We start from the raw sequence: 21,514 nt of genomic DNA, 5'->3' as shown, positions 1-21,514 counted from the left end.
TATTTTTAATCTGTAAGTATTTCATAGCACAACTGATATTCAGGGAGCAAAAAAAAACAGATAGATTACAAATTACACTACAACGTTCTAGTTTACTACTGTATATACCTTCATAAGTTTTTCAAGAATCACTTCAAATGCATCATAATTTTCCTTGAGAGTTTTTTGGAAGGTTGCAAAATGACCACTGTAAATTTCGTTACAACCTGAAGAACAAAAAAAGAAAGATAAAGAGACATATTATTGCAACAAAATTCTTAATGACTCATTTTCACTAAAATGACAAAAGTTTTTCAAAATTTTATTTTGATCTGGACTGTTCTTTTAACCGTGTGACCCATCGAGTCAAGAATTTTGTTAATGATTCTTTATACATTTAGCATTTGAGATGATTTACCTTCCATGCTTCAATTTCTTTTTTTATTCCTTCTTCCAGAGCTTGGTTTAAATTCCCATCACTTGTGATATTACAAGCATAGTAAAGCAACTCATGTGACTTGCGATTTAGTTCACCAACCAGATCATCCATTCCTTTTTTCTGATCTTTACGTGGCATATTTATCTAGTTTTCGATACCATCAGTATATAATTTCCTAAAAGAATAATATGAAGACATAGAAATAATAAAATAGTCTTTACACACAGCAGGCACGGAATCATGGAAAAGTAATTAATGGGTATGAAGCATATGGTGTTTCAACCAGTATGCCATATATATATATATATATATATATATATGTGTGCGCGCGAGCGCGCGCGTGTGTTTCTACTTTATCATCATCATCAAGAACACTTCAAGAGCTATTCTGAAGAGGATGCATTAAGCAAAAGGCATTTCGTTCAAGACTCTTTTAACATATGGTTTCTTATTTATCAGCTAGAAATCAAATATCTTGATAGAAATCGGCTACTTATTGGTCAACTTTTATACCTGATTACCTAATAATATTGTCCTTCACAATTACATTCAACTATCTTCATAGTTATGATTGGTGTTGTTGTCAAAAAGAAAAACCTTAGAATTGCATACCTTAATTTAACGGACTTAGGAACAATATCCCTCTTCATCTCTTCAAGTGTGGGTTTGTTCATAGGAGCGTGCTCTTTTCTTCTTCTACCTTTCGCCTTTTACTGGCCGGGGATTCATTTTCAAATTCCATGTTTTCTCTTCTCTCATTTTGCTTTATTCGGATAAAGGATACGACGGACGCCTTGCTTTTATAATACTATGGAAGAACTAGGTATTCCCGTCAACCTATTTTTCGGCCCAAACCCAAAGGCCTCCAAGCCGAGGAGAGAAGTCCCTAAACCGAACAAAAATACCTTGCAAAATTTTTTTTTTTTTGAAGAATTCAGACTACGATCTACGTTAATTGTTACAAGGCATTGATACATCGTGAAGATGTAATAAGCACAATAACCGTCTAATATAAACCAAAAACGAAATAAGCCTAAAACCCAAAAAAGGCCTAAAACCAGACAAATTATGACATTATTTATAGCTTAAATTACATAAGATAAATTTTGATGGCAAAAGATGGTGGACCATACCTTATGGGCTTAAGCCTGAAGATGGTTATCCAACCGTTGCACCAAAGGGTGGTGGACCATACCATACAATTTTGAACCATGTTTTAGAGAAATATAAAAAAAAAAAATTGGGGTACAAATTTTTTGGTGAAAATAAAAAGAATTTGTTATCTTTTGTTTCCTCCAAACACCACTCACCCCTTAATATTTTTCTCAATCTCTTCTTCCCCCGTCTCCTGCTACCAATTCATACCACCCCCTTTTGACCACCACAACCATCATATTTTCCTCTTTCTCTTTGATACCTTCTCGGATTAATCTCCCTCTTGAACCTATTCTCTCCGTCTTTATCTCTCTCTATCTTTCACGCACAGATCTCCTGATGTTTTATAATTTATATCCATGTTCTTAGATATATTCTAAGCAAAGATGTGTGTGAATTCATGAGAATTGAAGTAACAATCTGAGGGTCTAACGAACTATATTGGAATTTATTCAAGTCTTGGGTGAATTCAACCAGACCCTCCCTCAACAAAAAGGTTGAAGGGACAACTAGATGTAGGCTCTCCCTCAAACCAGTTTAGCACATAACTTGACTTAGCCCCGATAGAGTACTAATACTTGGTCGATGGTTGAAGATCGCCCTAATCCCTCCCCATTGTGAGATTCAACACAGTGACCTCTAAACCACCAAACCACTCTTGATGCTAGTATGGCACGGAAGAGATTTTTAAAACAATTAGTTTATCTACTAAATGCATCTCATCCTTGATGTTTTATTTGCCTAAACTTAAAATTGAAGTGTTCATGGGGATCAATTGGATAATCTATGGAAATCTTACTGCATTTTCATAGTTTCATTTTGGCACAAAAACTTTCTAAATAATAGTGATTGTCCTCAAAATACTCACCTAGGTTTAGTCAGCATGAGATTAGTGAGAAATATTCGAGACTGAGAGAAAGAGAGATCTGAGAGAGAGAGAGAGAGAGAGAGAGAGAGAGATTAGAGATTGGATGGAGAAAGAGACAAAGACAGAGAGAAAAGGCGTGTTTGGAATATATTTTTAATTTCTTTCACCCTATGAAATTTCGTACTTCGGAAACTTATCTTGTTTCCCCAAAACACCAACCATCTACAAACCTTGCATATTATCGTATGGAGATGTGTTTACTTTATTTTAGCTTTATATAGGGTGGTGGGGGTAAACATATAATTAGGACCCTATTTTGAGAAAAGAAAATATGGTAGTCTTTGTATACTGATCACATAAAGTCCGAGTTCTGAATTTTATTTCTTACTGTTCTAAAAGTTCTTAGAATAACGATAAACCAAAATAAATTATAATTGAACAAAATTAACTTACTAAATGATCAAATTTAGTGAAGGACAAAAGCGAGTGAACCGCTCTTTCCTTAAGATAATAGTCGCACTCTATTTCGGACCAACAGTACTACGATTTGCTTCCCAGGAAGATGTGCAAGTACGAAGTATTCAAAGGTGAAATCTGATGTTCCCATTGAAATGGTGCAGGTTGAAGAGGACGCAAAAAATTATATGGCTGAAGAAACAGTTAAAAGCAGCTTTGCTAAAGAACGAGAAAATACGTCTTCGTGAATTTGGAAGGAATATTGCAATCGAGCGAAGTACAGGAAGTTATAACAGAGAATGTGATTTCTGATCTGCACCTCGAGGACCAGATATCGAGTAAGCCCTCACAAAATCTGAAAACTTCAATTTAAGAAAAGTATAATACTTGGTAGAGCTTGTCGACTGGACATTACAGATATTGATTCTGACCACAAAGACCCTCTTATGTGCATCATCTTTGCCCTGCTGATATCTATACCAATTTACGTGCGATAGAGCTTATCCGAAGACCTTCTTTTAACTTTGTGGAGTGGAAACACCACAACGTGATATCAGTGAAAGTATGCGTGGGATTCTTGTAGATTGCCTGGTGGAGGTTTCCGAGGAATATACGTTAGCTTTGTACACGCTTTATCTCACTGTATATTTCATTGACCGGTTTCTCTCTCAAAATTAGATCGAAAGGCAAGACCTCCAGTTGCTTGGAATTGCTTGCATGCTCATTGCCTCGAAATATGAAGAACTTTGCGCACCTCGGGTAATAATTCTGCTTTAATACCGACAACACTTGTATGAAGAACTTTGTCGACCATTTAAGGTCAGGTTAAAGCCAAAACAATCAATGGCAGTTTGCTGATCAAACTATCAACGATTTCGTTCAATTCAGTTTCCTTTGACTCGATTGAATATGGTTGATTGGTCCGGACGAACTCTATTAACCCAATCAAACACCAAAAAAAAGTGAAATCAAGCCAGAAGAATGAAAATTGATATTTAAAGTCAATCTTTGAACTATCGTGGATTCAAATCCCTAAAGAAATTTATTTATTAATTTATAATTCTTATTAAGTATTAAGTATTTATGTATACTTTGGTCGATTCGGCTCGAACAGTTTTCAAAAACTCAAATCGAAGGCAAATTCAATCGGAATCGACTGATCATTTTTTGATTCAAGCAGAGTTGATCATTGTTCAGTTCGGGCGGAAACCAATTCGGTTTGACTTGACCAAATTCAATTAGATAGTTTGGCTGACCGTTGCTCACCCCTAATTTAATCGTTCCCAATTGACTTTGTCCAAGTCAATTGACCAATTTAAATGCCATAAGTGTGGTACGGTCGTATGGACATGCTAAAAAATGGGTCGCCTCTAGAACTTCCCTGAGTACTATATCACACAGGTTGCCAAGAATTCGACTTTTCATCTACAAACACAACTCTTTACCATTTCATCAGATCAAAGACACCATTCCGTTCTCAAACCCTAGGGCATACCAAAAGAAAATAAGAAGAATTAAAATCCCTCTCTCTCTCTCGTTGTTCTTCTCTCTCTCTAATCTCTAAAATCAGAATCGTTTTTGAGCTTTCTCACGACATAAAACGAAATGGAGTTTCGTTTTCGAGCATCTTATGGTTAGAAAAACCCAATTTTTAGGGTTTCACTTACCATCAACCTCGAGGTAATGATATCAATGATGAACAACAACTGCGATTTAGAGAAAAAATCTGATCAAGTATCAGAAGGAATCCCTTTGTTTGAGCTGGAATCCCCTCCTGCGGAAGAAGAAACTGTGATTCCTAGTGATGTGGTTGATGAGAATACCTCGAATGGAGGAGTTTCCGGTCCTGATGACGATATAGTGGATGTTTCTACTGAGTCTGTCAAGGAGGAGGGATTAGAAGACAAGGCGGAAACTAGGGTTTCGGATAACTTGCAGTCGAGTGTTGGAAATGATGTTGTAATTGTAGAACCTGATGAAACTGGGTTTGAGAAAAAGGAACCTAGGGCTCTCGATGAGTTCGATTCAAAGGAAATGGATGAGAAGAAATCTAGGGTTTTCGACAAGGTAGATTCTAGGGAAACGAACGAGAAGGGGTCTAAGGTTTCTGTGGAGATTAGTTCCAGGGAGCAGGAATCTAGGGTTTCTGAAATTGAAGCTGAGGAGATAAAGAGGAAACCAAGTAGCAATGTTGGAGATAGCGGTTTGAGGGCAAAAACAGAAGAGCGAGCTGAAGTTCCTTCTGGAGAGACCTGCAGAGATGGAGAAATGATTCTAGTGAATGAAAAACCGACTGTTTTAGATTTCAGTTCAGCATATTCTATGGTTGATGAAGCAAGGTCTGCTAGGGTTTCTGAGGATTTGGAACCTGAGTCAGAAAAGGGCTCTGGCTATGGATTTGAACCAGGGGATATGGTTTGGGGTAAAGTGAAATCTCATCCATGGTGGCCAGGACAAATCTTCAATGAAGCTTTTGCCTCATCGTCTGTCCGCCGGTCAAAGAGGGAAGGTCATTTATTGGTTGCTTTCTTTGGTGATAGTAGTTATGGATGGTTTGATCCAGAAGAACTTGTTCATTTTGATCCTCATTATGCTGAGAAATCACGACAGACAAATTCTCGGATTTTCGTTAGAGCAGTTGAAGAAGCTGTTGATGAGGCTAGAAGGAGAGCTGCTCTTCGCTTGACTTGTTACTGTAGGAACCCATTCAAATTCCGTCCGAGTAATGTTCAAGGTTATTTTGCAGTTGACGTTGTTGATTATGAAGCAGGGGGAATATATTCAGCAAAGCAAATTAAGGAGGCAAGATCTAATTTTGTGCCTAGTGATGCACTTTCTTTTGTACAGCAGTTGGCCCTGAATCCTCGAGATTATGATCAAACTGGTATCGATTCGATTAAGAATGTGGCTATGTTTCATGCCCTCCGGAGAGCAACTTTTGAGGAGTTTGATGAGACCTATGGTCAGGCATTTGGAGCACCGCCAGGTCGCACTACTCGTGATTCAATGCCTAAATTGGACCAGCATGATAAAGTGCCGTCCCGAGGTATAAGTCTAAAAGTTATGTGCTTTTAATGTACAGTCAAGCTTCTTCTTTTTGTTCATAAATCATGTGTATTTAGCTAACATGATTGGCAGTAAGGGTTATGTCTTGCAATTAGCTTTTAATGCTTGATTTCGTTTCCTCGAGGAGTTATAGATCATGTGTACTTAACTTAGTGGCACTTCTTTGCATGCTTGGACATTTTATTATGCAACTAATTTATCACTTTGAATCCTGCGATCTCAGTAAAGCAGGTTTTTGTTTCCGATTGTTTTGATACTGATTGAAATTTGCCAAATGTGTTAAGTATGAATAGGTGAATCATTTAATCTTATTAAACGGGTATTCATCATTATATTTGATACTTGTAGATATTAAGATATGTTTCAAGTGTTGTCAGAACATCTATTGGCTCTGAAAGTTCAGACATCCTCGAAAAAATGAACTACCACTGGCCCACAGGAAGTTATAGAACAATCTTTACTCTTGTGAACATGTTTAGCAATCCTAAGTTATCCAGCAGTCGCAATCCTGAAATTGGGATCTGGCAATCTGCAAAGACAAGCTTTTAAATACCCTTTTATATCTGAGAATCTTGGAACAAAAGAAAATGAGAGTTTCTTTCTTAGGTACAGTCTGGCTCTTGCATTTACTAGTCTATTAGATTATGTGAGATATAATTCTTGTGATTATTGTTGTTCCAAGATGGGAATAAGTTCAATGAAGTAGATTGCATTTAGATGTAAAGTTAATACTCCTACGTCTTGGTTTTATTATGACAAGTAACTTAGGGTTTGAGAAAAATGTAATTGCCAGGGAACACGTTACTTGTCTAGAAGTTAGGCATGTACTTATATCCATTATTATCAATAACCAAACAAACACTCTTAAGTCTTAACATAAGAAGCTTTGCCAAATGCCAAGTAATAAAGTCGCCTTGGACGCAACAGAAGTACAGAAAGTACAATTTTGACCACTTGAAATACTGTCATGGATCCTTTCATATTACAATGTGTGTCGAATCCTTTTTCTTATTACAATGCGCGTCTCAGATCCTTTTTCATATTACAATGCTTTATTCTGGTTAAGTTAGTGTAGGGTAATTCTCTTATTGGTGAGTTAGATGCTACATATTCTATTATTTTGCAGTTAAACAAGCAATTCTTCAACATAATAAACTGTTCTAGTATTTTAACGATTGATCATAGTTTTTTCTAGAACTTGTTAAAATTAGGTCTATACTTCAGTAGATACTGGATAATCATGGATTTCTGCTGATTGAAATTTATTGAGTAAGTCTATGTTTTATCATCGTCTCTCTCTCATGTAGTATTACTTTTTCCTCAGCTCCTCTCAGTGGTCCTATGGTGATTGCTGAAGCACTGGGCGATAAGAAAGGCTACTCAAAGCCTTCAAAAATCAAGGACCAATCCAAGAAGGAAAAATATGTTCTCAAGAAGAGGGATAAACCAAATAAAGCTGGAAATTACATTTTCCAGAAAAGAACATCAGATGCGCTGTTAAAGCCTCAGAATCTCCCAGCACAGGACAATGTAAAAACCATCAGCCAGGGCGATTATACCTTGACTTATCCTGGAAGTGGTCAAGAATCTGAAACCCTTGTCAGGAAAGTGTTAGTTTCCGAACCTAGCATGGATTATCCACAGAACAACTTGAACTCGGATATGAATGTCTTGCACGAGATAAGTGATGGAGCAACACCAAATAGAGATGTAGTCTCTACAAGCGCAAACCTGGACGAGTCTGTTGTTTTACCAAGAACAGGAGCTTCTGGGAGTGGAAACAGTTCTGGCCAGAATCTTCAACAGGAAAGTAGTGCTGTTGACCTGAGTATGGGGAGTGCTAAACCGTCCATCATGTCTGAAAGCCCCGTGCAATCAAAACATGCACTAAAAGATCCTTCTGGACCAGATGGAGTGTGGGGTTTCGGTAATAAAGTTATTGGTACGAACTTTGATGGGGTGATTAAGAAAGGAAAGGTTCTTAAACACCCGAAGAACTTGAGTTCTGATAAAACTGGTGCAGTGGAAAAGAAGATTAAAAAGAAGAGAAAATTGGATCCAGAAACCTTGGAGGATCATCCTCATAAGTTTCCAAGAACTCCGAAAGATGGGGAGTCTGTGCGGAATTCTGCAGGGAAGTCGATTGGGGTTAGTTCCTCACAGAAGAAAAATGATGGTGGCCGTCATTCCGATTCCATATTAGGGTCACCACCAAAGATTGACCTTGTCAAGGTTGAACTTCCACAACTAGTTGATGATCTGTTAGCTCTGGCTATAGATCCATTCCATGGTGTGGAAAGGAATAGTCCTACGATTGTAACGCATACTATTCTCCAATTCCGTTCCCTTGTTTATCAAAAGGCAGCAGCCTATATCTCTACTGGTGAAGCAGAAACTTCTGAATCTAGTGAAAATAGATCTCATGCTGTAGCTGCGTCGACTAAGATGCCTCTTATTAAGAAACCAACAGATCCAACTTCAAAATTACAAAAACCATTTGCAAGACCTGATGATCCTACTAAAGCAGGTAAGAAACGCAGTTTATCTGATCGTCAGGAGGAGAAGGCTGCCAAAAGGGTTAAGAAAATAAATGAGTTGAAGTTATTGACAACCGAAAAAAAGGGTGGAAGTCAGAAGTTGCAGGAACCAAAGCAAGGGGAACGAAAAGAGTCAAGTTTAGCAGAGCAAAAGAAGCCGACTATTGTCAATGTAGTGAAAAAGCCAGAGCCATTGGCAAAAGCATCGGGGCCTGGAATGTTATCGTTAAAGTTCCCTCCTCAAACAACTTTGCCATCAGTTCCGGAGCTAAAGGCAAGATTTGCACGATTCGGTCCACTTGATCACTCGGCCTTCCGTGTATTTTGGCAAACATTGACATGTCGGGTTGTTTTCAAGAATAAGTCTCACGCAGTGGCGGCATATAATTATGCACAACGGAATAACCTCTTTGGCCAAGTCAGGGTCAACTACCAGTTGAGAGATGTAGCAGCTCCAGCAGCAGAAACACCTGAAAAATCATCAGAACGTCAGGTAGACGATGGTTCTCCGAGCGAGGTTCCATCGATCAGACAAGGGCTCCTTCAGCAACGATCTCAGCTGCAACAGTCGCCTGTGCAACTGAAATCATGTCTGAAGAAGCCATCAGGAGAAGAAACAGGTCCAAACTCAGATGGTGTCCCAAGGGAGAATCCTCGAGTAAGATTCAAGTTGGTTGAAAATGACAGTAGGAAAGAAGAGATGATCTTTAGCAGCAACAACAACAGCGACATGAAAAGCAAGAAGATTGGTAGTAATGAAGGTGCATTAATGGATGCTAGTAATAAGAACTTTCGAAAGGTTATTCCTCAAACACAGATTCCTCCTCCTTTATCTTTTAATAATCAAAGTAGTAGTAGTTTTGATGTGAATGAGAGTTATGGAATTAGTCATTTTCCGAAATCATCTCCATATTTGCATCATCTGAGTCAAGTCCAAGTAGAGGAGCAAATGAACTATAACAATGCCCATCAATCGACCAACCCGAACAAGACGGATATTTCTACCCAGATGCTAAGTCTTTTGATGAGATGCAATGATGTAGTGATGGGAATCACCTCCTCATTAGGGTATGTGGCTTACCATTCTCTTTGAATTCTGAGGATAGAAAGGTGATGGAACCTATCTTAGTACTATAGGTTAGAGGACATTGCATAAATTGAGGGGAACTTCAGCTGATTTCAATGAAGAAAATGATAGTGAGAGAGTAGATAGAGATTGTGTAAAATGAGGTTGTTGAAAGGACTTGGATGAGAATATTTTTGTTTGTGGGTTGGATTGTGTAAAATGAGGTTGTTGAAAGGACTTGGATGAGAATATTTTTGTTTGTGGGTTGGGGGTGGGGTGGATTGTTGGTGCTATAGTCAACTAGTCCATGAAGAAGGGATCTCATTTTGGAAGTGTTCGAAGTTTTTGGAAGTGTTCGAAGTTCTCTCTCATAAATTTGTGAAACACTTCTTCAATGTCTTTTTTGGTTTTTGTAAAAGGGGAATTTGTTCTTTGTACTTTCTAAATGTTACCCCCCAGAATACATGAATAATTCTGTTTAGTAGTGTGGTGGTTTGTCAACATATCACTAAAATTTCTATTATGTGTATATTGAAAGTTCGAACCCCAACCCTTCCTCCTCGCCTCGTGAGAGGCGGGTGGGGTGGAATTGACTCTGGTTGACTGATCACATGTCTATCTGTGGAGACCAAGGTTTGAATGTTATCATCTACATATCTCGCCTCCTAAATGAAGCTATCCTCTCCTTCAAAGTCTGCAATTTTTTCTTACCCTTGAAAGACCAGTAAAACCTACAAACTTTTTTTCCCTTGTGAGTTGTGACCATGGCTGCCATTTTGGACTTCTTCACATACCCACGAGTTTGACATTTTGGACTTCTCTAAACTTTTTAATATTTGGTTCATAATGGGACTCATGATATCTACCTTGACAAGTCACTAATATTATACATTAAGAGGAGGATGGATGAAAAGTCAATAAAAAGAAATAAATGGTCCTATTTATCTAGAATATTCTTATCTTCTCTTCTTTTTTGTATGTGAGCTTGTGTCTCTAGAAATGTTTGGGAGGATGAATACTCTTTTTCGATTTTTGTGCAATGTAGTTGTAATCTAATTTACTTAAAAATCTAGATAGAACAAAACGAACAAACTAATCTTCATCTGAATGAAAGAGTTCTCGAACATCATAGGAATTACACTCAACCAAACTTTGCAAGGTGGTCTATAGGGATGGAGTCTAGAGGAGTCATGTATGCTCACATCTATATTTTCCTTTGTTGTTGTAGATCATCAATGTTTTTCCGTGTATAATCTGTTGGTATGTTCATTTCGGTCAATATGTGCAAGTACAGTTGAGTTGCACTAGAAAATAGTAATTTCTCCGCTATGAATGTAAATTTTAAAGGTGTTAAATTAGAGGAATACATTTCTTAAATAAATAATTGAGGGAATAAAATTCCTCCCAGCCTTGTCTATTTGGAATAATTGAAGACTAATTCTTTTTCGTCGTTATTGGAAGCAATATATTATGTCATGTGGATGGAAACGTGACCGAGTTTCAATACAATTTATTATTCTTGGTACCTAACACTACAGGAATCCAATTCAGTGCAATTTGAAGAATGCCGGGAGCTAAGTGTAAAGTTATACGTTCTAGAAGAATTACTATGGAAATGTAAAGAGTGTGGCGAGTTGAGTGAAAGTCATGATCTACACTTCTAGTATTGTTATTTTCAGTACGAGAACAAGAAAATAATTGTGTTAAATCCTTCGAAGTGATCGGACAAGAAAATTTACAAGTGTTATTTCAAAATCACTTTCATGACGGTTACATTTATACCGCGACACAATGAACTTTAATATTTTCTGATTTATAATCTAATCATAACTATTTTAACTATTGATAGATTACGCAAACTCAAGAGATGAAAGAAGCGAAACGTGGGCAAACATCGAACAACGACGATAAACACGACTAAAAAAATGATTAGTTTAAGTTAAATGACTTAAATATAATTTTCGAAGTCAAATTGGTCAGTTATTAAAAGAATCGAACCAAAGTAATCTTATCAAGACAAGTTGACTTAAGGGAATCAGACTTTCGAGGAGCTTTGGTTTATGCAGTCTGGGTGGGTTATCTCTTTATGACTCTTTCTGCCTTCCAATCGAAGGAATAGGGAAAACCCTAGGAAGGAAGAACCGCAAACAGCCCCATGGGCAGTTTCCTGCACATTCATTCTTTCCATCTACTCGTTACCCCCCGCGTTCAATTTCTGGATAACTTTCGTTACCCACATTTACGTTGTGTAACAACACCTCCTACTATAATAACCCAAAAATTCTCACCGTCAAATATTTTCAAGTAATAAATTGAGTTTATTTTACCCACGTTAAACTCGAAACGATTTCGTCAACTAAATATTTCCACTATAAATTTGGCAAACCCCCAATTCTCTTCATATTTCGATCCGATCCATATTTCAGTTTCTCTCTCTAAAAATATCTTCTCTCTCTCTAAAAGTCTAAAGTATCTCTCTCTCTTTTGATCATATACAAGTATACAACTACATAGTCATGGAATCAAGAACGTTTGAAATCAATATAATCTCAGCAAAAGATCTCAACGATGTTAATACTTTCTCCAAGATGGATGTTTATGTACTCGTTTCAATCGGTGGTGATCGAAGAACACAAAAGAAAACCCCAGTAGATCATGATGGTGGTAAAAACCCATCTTGGAATTGTCCTATGAAATTCACAATCGATGAATTAGCAGCTAGACAGAATCGTCTCAATCTAATCTTTCAACTCAAAGCTGAACGAACCCTAGGTGATAGAGATATAGGTGAAGTTCAGGTACCGATTAAAGAGCTTCTTGATTCAGTTGGAGATGGAAAATCGAATCAGTTCGTTAGTTATCAGGTTAGAAAACCTAATGGAAAAGCTAAAGGGGAATTGAATTTCTCTTATAAGTTTGGTGAAAAGGTGAGTTCAGTCAACGCGTACCCACCACCGGCGGCCAAGATGCAAGAACCAGTGACGGCGTATCCCCCATCAGTTCCTGCTTACCCGCCACCGGGATCGAAGATGGAAGAACCCGTGATGGCGTATCCGGCTCCCGCTGGTACGAGTTCTCCGTATCCGGCGTACCCACCACCGGGAGCGGCGGGGGCGTATCCACCTCCTCCACATGGTGGGCCATACCCACCAGCACCGGCTGGATATCCACCGCCACAACCGGCAGCTGGATATGGGTACCCACCTCAGGGACAAGGATACGGGTACCCACCACAGCAGGGATACGGGTACCCGCCTCAGCCGCAGCAGAAGCCACAGAAGAAGAACAAGTTTGGAATGGGATTAGGAGCAGGGTTGCTGGGTGGAGCGTTGGGTGGACTTTTGATTGGAGATATGGTTTCTGATCATGGAGGTTATGATGGGGGTTATGATGGTGGTTTTGATGGGGGTTTTGATGGTGGATTTGATTTCTAGGGGTTTTTACTTTTTCCACTTTTTAGTTGATTTTTTTTTTTTTTTTTGTGGGTATGAATGAATTCTAGTTAAGGGTGTTTTGAAAAGAGATGTGAGATTTGATGCATAATTTGACCTTAGTAGTATGGGTTCTGTATATACCTCTAAAACAAATCTTAATACTTCTTTTTGTTTATATCGGATGTTAATTTTCATCAATTTTTTAATTTAAATACCTTTCTAGTTGTGCATGAATTTCTATTTCCTGGTTTGAAGTTTTTTCCATCCCCAGTGTAATTTATAGGGCACTAAAAGTAACAAACTAGTGTAGGAAATGATTCTTTAACTCCGAGCATATAATACTTGTATACTAAATCTTCTAATATTTCTACGTATACTAAAAGTGTCATCTAAGATTTTTTGAATTTTTGTGAAAAACTTTCTCTAATGAAACACCAAATTTGAGTCTCAAAATGATCTCAAAATGATGTAGCATCATTTAATGTTGAGATATCTCAAGAACAAACTCAATATTTGAGATTTCTTTTGGGTATCTCAATTGACCATTCAATATTAAAAGCAAATTTACCAATTTAGAAAATGACATCTAAGTTGTTAAGTTTTTAGATTGTCGCAATGGAGATGTCTTTTGAAACGAGGATCTCAATATTGACATGAAGGAAAAAGAAATTCAATTGGGCCTTGACACATAGGACAATTTGAGTTTTTTTTTTTTTTGAGTTTTGCGTTGGACATCCTACAAGATTTTTCTCCAAACGAACTCGTGTCTCCAATGTGCAAGGCAACAGACTTTCCCTCAAAATAGAATGCGTCAACAAAAAAGACAGAGATTGAGCGAGCCAGGGAGCGACGAAATTAATGCCCTAAAGTCTAAAAATATTAGTATTTTATTTATACTCAAGTTCAATATTCCTGAATTTATACTTCCATGAGATCGAGTCTGGGACCTCCGCACTGTAGATTAGATGCACTTACCAACTGGGCTACCAGTTGTTGGCATATATGATCTCTAATTGGTTTTATCTCATGTGACAAATTTTTTCTAAATATTTTACCAATATAAATTTTTAAAATTATTTGATTTATAAATGTGACATGATTATTTTGGTACTAATAAAACCAACTATTTTGATGATTCAGATAAAAATATTTCTATTAGTTTAAACATTTCAAATACAAAGAGTAACTACTATCACATTATCTTAGAGATCCAAGTTGAATTTTATATTAGAATGATACGTGCAATTTTCAAGTTTCGATGATTTAGGAGATACATGTTGAAGGCAATTATTTAGACGAGGCCAACAACCCTTGGTTGGAGTGGTAAAAGGTTTAATCTTCCACTTTAGAGTAAGAGTTCGAGACACCCTGACAAAATCAAATACGGAGTTATTTAGACCAGCGACATGTATAGGCAAAAGAAAGATGGGAGGTGTTAAATACACATACCAAATTTGTTATCTACACTCACAACTCATTTAATTTGAACAAAAAATTTTCTATGAAGTGAGAGTATATAACCAAAAAATGGTGACTGTATTTAAAATTTCCTAAGAATGATATGTTAAAAGCGTAACTAGTGCCCCCTCGGCCAAAAGCTTTAATGGCACCCCATCAAGGGAAAAGGGGGAGTGAGATAAAAATAGAAGCTTTAACACATGGGGGCGGCAATACATGTGACCCATATCAAGATAAGGGGAGTTTAAAGGCGCCCCCATAAGTGTTATTGGGGCCTTCCGGTTATTGGCACCCTCATATTCCATGAATGATTCAAAGCACCTTTCCGCCTTGTCAGTCACTCCCACACTTTTTCTGAATCTAAAATTGGTTTACCCGAGCGAAATTGGTTATAAAATTAGGCCAAAAATCATTGAATACAAATTTTAGCTCAAGTCCACTGAATTCAACTTCAATTTCAACTTTAAAATGAATTTGGTTGACATTTGAGTGTTTATAACCGAACTCAGGGAAACTAGATCAACCAAATCAAAGAGGATGCGGAGGCACTAGTAACAATTACAGTAGGCCCCTTTGAAGCTTCCCCAGTATAGGGGCCATTAATACTAAAAGACCCGTAGACGTAGACAATAGGGACGTGCCCTTTGAAGCTTACCCAGTATAGGGGCCATTAATACTAAAAAACCCGTAGGCGTAGAGGGACCTATCTATGTATTGGCTAGGAGGGGCCATGCCCCCTGGCCCATAAAGTTTCCCAACAACTAGCACCTAAATCATCCATGTCCTATCCATCTTTTACTCCGTCTTAAGCTTTAACCCAACTGTCCCAATCCAAACTCAATCTAAAACTTAAGCCCAATTCAAATCTATACATCCCAATTTAAATCCTTACCACCTAATAATGACTTAATCTTACTTTCTAACTTCCACCGCCCAAGATTCTAAGTTTCTATATTTCAAATTTCAATTGTTGTTATTCCAAGTTGTTGTTATTTCAATATTATTTGAAGTTTCAATTACTTTTTAGTTGTTAATTTATATTGATTCCAATTGTAAAACGAAATCAATTAAAGTTATCCAAACTTTTAATCCTTCATTATCCAAAATCGTCTATCTCTCGAATCGCAACTCGAACGCAGATTAATTTATCAGATTTGAAAAGAGCGACGACAACTTCAACACATTAAAGAGAAAAACTAGCAGGTATAGTAGTATCGTGTTATTTTTCTTATTTTTGATTAATCTTTATGACTTAATTGATATTTTTTAAGTAGCAATTTTGGATGGAATTGATATTTTTTAAGTGGTAATTTTAGCTGGATTGGAATTGATATTCGTGTTGAATCGCTATGACTTAGTTGTGTATAAATCTCTCAAAATTTCTGGTTCCGTCCCTTATATAGACAAATAATGTTATGGTCTCTGGCAGCCTATAGCCAACAAGGGAGCGCCTACAAAGTTTCAGTTCAACTTCATATACATAATTGAAAAGAAAAACTCATAAATCCTTTTTTTGTTGAAAGGAAAAAAAAAAGCAAAAACTCGAAAATCATATGTCCGCAAGTTCCATTTAGGGAAAATAGCTATTTGGGTCTACAAAATTATCATAATAACTAAAAACACCTAGATCTTTTCCTATTAAGTAGAAGTTACCAAAATATTGTGGTTAATAATAGGTGAAGTTTAAAATAATTTTGATAACTACTATTCAGGTCATTTTCTAATTGTTTGGTTCCCAAAAAGACCTTTACCCATTAGAAATAACTTTATCTCTCTAATAAACCTAATTATTTTTTTTTTTTTTTTTTTTTTTTTTTTTTATGGTTTTTCTTCTTTCTTCTCCTTCTTCAAATCTCTTCTTCTTCGATTTGTTTCATCAAGCTTTATTCGAAGTCATAGTCGACTTAGAAAGAGATGTCGATTGTTGTTGTTGATTTTGATCGGAAACCTAGTTGTCAAGAAGGAACAAACTCTACATGTCGATTTGGTGGGGGATTTCAATTTAGAATATGAAGCAGCAAACTTTAGTTTTTCAGAAGCAGTAAACTCTGAAGAGAGAAAGAGAGAGAGAGAGACGTTGATTTGCGTCATCAAACAGGGATGAGCTTGTGATGGATCTGAACAAATATCTCTTCTTCTTCTTCTTCTTCTTATTATTATTATTATTATTATTATTATTATTATTATTATTATTATTATTATTATTATTATTATTATTATTATTATCTCTCTGTTAAATTCTAAACCCTAATATTGATGATGATGTAATGAATCTGATGTTGACGATGAATTTGATGTTGATGATGAATTTGATGTTGACGATGATGTGCTCTCTTAAATCCGAAACCCTAATTTATCTGATGATGATGAAGATGAAATTTTCCCGATTTAAAGAAAAAACTCGGTCTTGTTTGTTATCGATTCGCAATTCGAGTTTGCAAAATCGGAACCCGAGATTACATTTTATAAAGCTTGCAAATTCAGTTCACAATTTACATTTCGCAAACCCCAAACCCCAGTTTGCAATTTACATTTGCAAACCCAAGTTTGCAATTTACATTTTGCAAACCCCAAATCCCAGTTTGCAATTTACATTTTGCAAACCCCAATTTGCAATAATTGTAAACCCAGTTTGAAGAAAAACAGAAAAAACGATGATTTTCTGAGTTTTTGGAAAAAAAAGTTTTGAAAGTGGTTCTTGCTAGAAAGCTAATGAAAAATCCTTTCAAAATATATAAACGCAGTTTGAAGAAAAATCCTTGCAATAATTGTAAACCCAATTTGAAGAAAGACAGAAAAACGATGATTTTCTAAGTTTTAATAAACCTAATTTTTTCTTAAATGGTTTTTCTCCTTTCTTCGAATCTTCTTCTTCTTCTTCGATTTGTTTCATCAAGCTTTATTCGAAGTCATAGTCGACATAGAAAGAGATGTCTATTGTTGTTGTTGATTTTGGTCGGAAACCTAGTTGTCAAGAAGCAACAAACTCTACATGTCGATTTGGTGGGAGATTTCAATTTAGAATATGAAGCAACAAACTCTAGTTTTTCAGAAGCAGCAAACTCTAAAGATAGAAAGACGTTGATTTGTGTCATCAAACAGGGATGAGCTTGTGATGGAGCTGAACAAATATCTCTTCTTCTTCTTCTTCTTCTTCTTCTTATTATTATTATTATTATCATTATTATTATTATTATTATTATTATTATTATTATTATTATTATTATTATCTCTTTGTTAAATTCGAAACCCTAATATTGATGATGATGATAATGAATTTGATGTTGACGATGAATTTGATGTTGACGGTGATGTGCTCTCTTAAATCCGAAACCCTAATTTATCTGATGATGATGAAGATGAAATTTCCCGACTTAAAGAAAAAACTCGGTCTTGTTTGTTATCGATTCGCAATTTGAGTTTGCAAAATCGGAACCCGAGATTACATTTTATAAAGCTTGCAAATTCAGTTCATAATTTACATTTTGCAAACTCCAAATCCCAATTTGCAATTTACATTTTGCAAACCCAAGTTTGCAATTTACATTTTGCAAACCCCAAATCCCAGTTTGCAATTTACATTTTGTAAACCCCAAATTGCAATAATTGTAAACCCAATTTGAAGAAAAACAGAAAAACGATGATTTTCTGAGTTTTTTTTGAGAAAAGAAAAAGTTTTGAAAGTGGTTCTTGTTAGAAAGCTAATGAAAAATCCTTTCTAAACATATAAATTTCATAAAATCCGACATCTCAAGGAAAAGTCATATATATAAAGTTTACAAAAAAAATAAAAGAATTAGTTACACAAAATGACAAAAAAGATACTTTAGTTTTTGTATGATTTTTGACCTGAAAAACAATTGTGAAATGTTATGTGTTTTTTTTTTACTTATTTTCAATATTATATTGACATTTATAGTTATTGTCCCTTCCATTAACACACATCCACCCGCGAGGCCGTGAATAGCTAAGTTTGTTGGTTATCTATCTACAAAATCAAGAGATCATGCGTTTAATTTTTGGGGGACAATAGTTATCCTCTTTAACGATTTCATGTAACTTATGCTGTAAGTGAAGTAAATGTTGTTTCTATGTGGCCTTTGAAGCCCATCATTTAGTAATCGGTTTTGACATAGGATTCTAGAAGTCGTCACATTCATCACATGACATGGATACATCATTACTATATACTACGAAAATACATTATGAATCTCTGGGTTATTGAATTTGGCGTTTGATGCACCCGAAAAGGTTGCACACCCAAGCGGAGGTATCAAGTAGTAACCGGTAAAACCGCTGTCGATCCAAGGATAAGTTGGTAGTTTGGATAACGAAGGGTCTTATCCCTCGGTTTAGATGTCAAATACTAACTTAGACAAAACAGGAAGGGAAACAAAGATAAATGGGGGGTTTTGATTGTGAGAGTAACAAAAAGAATAAAGCAAGCAAGAAAACTAACTAAATAATAAAAGTAAACGGGCGAGAGAGATTCGAGAGAAGTATCAAAGGAACAAGAGTCGGGAGACAGTGAGACTCGATTCGGGCAACAAATAAGTGAGAGAGGTGTCGAAGTCCGGGAACCCATAATGATAAACCTACGGCTATGTGTAGTTCGATTTAATGTGTCGAGGTACAATCGATATTCGACTCCTAAAGTAGATGTCTCTAAGTACTACGTATATCCGGAGATCATACTTAGTCAAACAAACGTCTAAATCGGTTAATCCCGAGTCATCGAAAGTGTCGTCTAGTCGCCTAACTATGTGAAGTGCATGACAAGACACATGAAATTATGACTTAGACTACGATCGATATCGAATACTTCGTTTCGTCTATTAACTATGCGAAGTGCTTGACAAGACACATGAAAATACGATCAAAACGATAATCGAAATAAATGAACATCAATTATAATCAAAACGTCAAATCATATTAAACATAATCACGAATTCATCACATTTCATCTCATATAATCGACACACTAAAGTTAGCTAAATATGGTGATTGAATAAGAAATGGAAAGGAAATGGTGAGAGAATCCCCCTTTTTCGATGATGGTTCGAGGCTAAGATCGTCGGAAAATATGAGTTTTTAGTTGCAGCCGATCTCCCCTTTATAGGGATTTAAACCCTTATACTAGTGTTTATAGCAGAAATAAGACATCTAATGTCTACACTAGTATCCCCAGGATCACATGCAAAACTAGTAATTAAACTAATGGAGATAGTAGATTACCTTAATCACTTTTCCCTCGAACTAGTTGAATTGATTAAAGAAGACCAAGAGCTTCAAGTGTAGCTCCTCTACTTGGGACACGAGCAATCAATTTGATCTCCCACCTTGTTGTATAGCTAGCACACCAATGGTGGTTGGAAAGAAGAACACCTTCTTCTTTGACTAGATAGATAGCTAATGAGAATTAGCTCACTTTCTCCTCTCTACTTGATGTGGTAGAGTAAGAAAGCTTAGAGAGAAATTCCACACCTTATTCTCTGCCCTAAGAGTGTTTATATAGAACCCTAATAAGAATCCACCTCCTTTTAGGTTTCCTAAAACACTATTTAGAATAAGATTTAGGGAAATAGTCGAAAATAGCAACTATTGGTATTTTCTCAATTCCCTAAGGAGATGACGTCCAAACCCAGCCAAAATTGGCAGATTTAATGTTCATAACATAAGGAAATGTCCCTTCAAAAATCAGCCCAATCTGAGCCCTAGAAGTGCCCGAATCGGCTTAGGCCCAAAAACCCTGTTTTTGGCCTTTTTGTACTATCTTTGCCTAATTCCTTTTTAGGCCTATGAGATATGTTTATGGGACATTCCCATTGTTATATCTCACTCCCACTAGTCATATCCTAGATCAACTTGACACTCTTATGTGTAACCCGTTGTAGGATCCGATCGAAGTTAGCCGCGAATTACTTCGTAATTCGACGATCGTAGTTGGTCTCTAGCTACAACTCTACGATCCCTAAATCAATCGGACTTGATGATCTTCCACATCAATTATCCTATCCGACAAATTGTTCGCATTGTCACCTTGGTCGAAGGACATCTCCTTCAACTCCTTCACCCTTAGCAATTTTCTGGGTTCCCCATAGCGACCGCCATCATCTTCTCCATTTAGAACACAACCTCCATTAAAGCTAACCCTAGCTTTCTCTCTCTAGAAATTTCTTGTCCAAAATCAAATCAAACTACATGGGAAGCTAGCCAAGGATGAGGGGAGTAAAAACCCTAAGTTTTCCGGCCAAGAAAGTGGCCGGAATACTTGGATAAATTTCGGCCAAAGATGAAGAAATTCCGGCCAAGACAAGATCCGGCTAGTTCTAAGCATCAATGGGGCTGCAGCTGCTGTCCCGAGCCTAGTGCGCGCCTGCAGATGCGTCCTGGAGCATGTGAAGCTTCCCGTGGATGCGTCCTTGCTGTTGTGGAAGCTGCTGCAGACGCTGCTGTTCGTGCCCGACTGCTGGTGCACGCGTCCCTGTTGCTGCTGCGTGCTAGACCGTGCTGCTCCTTGCACATCCGAGCTGCAGGTCCGAGCCGTTGTTGCTGCCTGAGCTGCTGTTCGTACTCGCAGCAGCTGCTGTTCCCGAGCAGCTATGCTCCCGACTTGGCCGGACAAAGCTTGGCCGGCCTTGGTGATGGCCGGCCTAGCTTGGCCGGCTCCTTCCCTCTCTTTCCCTCTTTTCCTTCAAACCCTAAAGCTCTCTAACTCCAAAACAAGAACCCTAGCCTCTTGCCTCCTTCTCTTCTTTTCCAAGGTTGAAGATGATGAATAGTCTCCTCCATTGATTTCTTTTTCTCACTTGTGTATACACAACCCTAGACTTAGTCAAACTTGACTAAGTCTTAGGCCATTTTGACTTGGACCAAAAAGGTGCCCATAGAATCTCTATTATTCTCTTCCTCTTTGGGCTCTTGGGTTGGGCTTCTTTCTAAAGCAAGGGAGTGCCTTCATCTTGTCTCTACATTTAGAACCAAGGGGGGTGCCTTCATAGAATCCTTGTTTCAAGACCGAACCTCGGCTTCTTTCATTCACAACTTCTCCGTCCG

The 21,514-nt window shown here is 37.1% G+C and overlaps 2 protein-coding genes across 3 annotated transcripts; both read left to right on the top strand.

The window, feature by feature from the left end:
• Positions 1–4,242: 4,242 nt before the first annotated feature.
• Positions 4,243–10,095, top strand: LOC147559418 (PWWP domain-containing protein 1-like). Of its 2 annotated transcripts, XR_015234586.1 has the most exons (3): positions 4,243–5,943; positions 7,288–9,730; positions 9,791–10,095. XR_015234586.1 is itself a non-coding variant. In XM_086661316.1 (2 exons), the coding sequence occupies exons 1-2, from the start codon at positions 4,581–4,583 to the stop codon at positions 9,591–9,593; spliced, it is 3,669 nt and encodes a 1,222-aa protein (XP_086517442.1). In that variant the 5' UTR covers positions 4,243–4,580; the 3' UTR covers positions 9,594–9,757. The 2 variants fall into 2 exon arrangements, 1 of the variants encoding a protein (XP_086517442.1); XM_086661316.1 differs by lacking the exon at positions 9,791–10,095 and having other exon boundaries at positions 7,288–9,757.
• A 1,635-nt stretch (positions 10,096–11,730) lies between these two features.
• LOC147559417 (protein SRC2-like) lies at positions 11,731–13,175 on the top strand. The gene has a single exon (XM_086661315.1). It carries the CDS (start codon positions 12,083–12,085, stop codon positions 12,998–13,000), a length of 918 nt encoding a protein of 305 aa, XP_086517441.1. The 5' UTR covers positions 11,731–12,082; the 3' UTR covers positions 13,001–13,175.
• The last annotated feature ends 8,339 nt before the right edge of the window (positions 13,176–21,514 follow it).

Source organism: Eschscholzia californica, unplaced genomic scaffold (assembly GCF_041429995.1).
Source record: "Eschscholzia californica isolate CP2 unplaced genomic scaffold, dmEscCali1.0.p SCAF_2, whole genome shotgun sequence".
NCBI classification, from domain to species: domain Eukaryota; kingdom Viridiplantae; phylum Streptophyta; class Magnoliopsida; order Ranunculales; family Papaveraceae; genus Eschscholzia; species Eschscholzia californica.
This window is presented reverse-complemented; position numbering and strand designations above follow the sequence as displayed.

Excerpts from the sequence above, each read along its gene's own strand:
- LOC147559418 (XM_086661316.1), top strand. The coding sequence starts at position 4,581 with ATGATATCAATGATGAACAACAACTGCGATTTAGAGAAAAAATCTGAT. Across the intron at positions 5,944-7,287 it reads TGATAAAGTGCCGTCCCGAG|CTCCTCTCAGTGGTCCTATG; the intron begins GTATAAGTCTAA and ends CTTTTTCCTCAG.
- LOC147559417 (XM_086661315.1), top strand. The coding sequence starts at position 12,083 with ATGGAATCAAGAACGTTTGAAATCAATATAATCTCAGCAAAAGATCTC.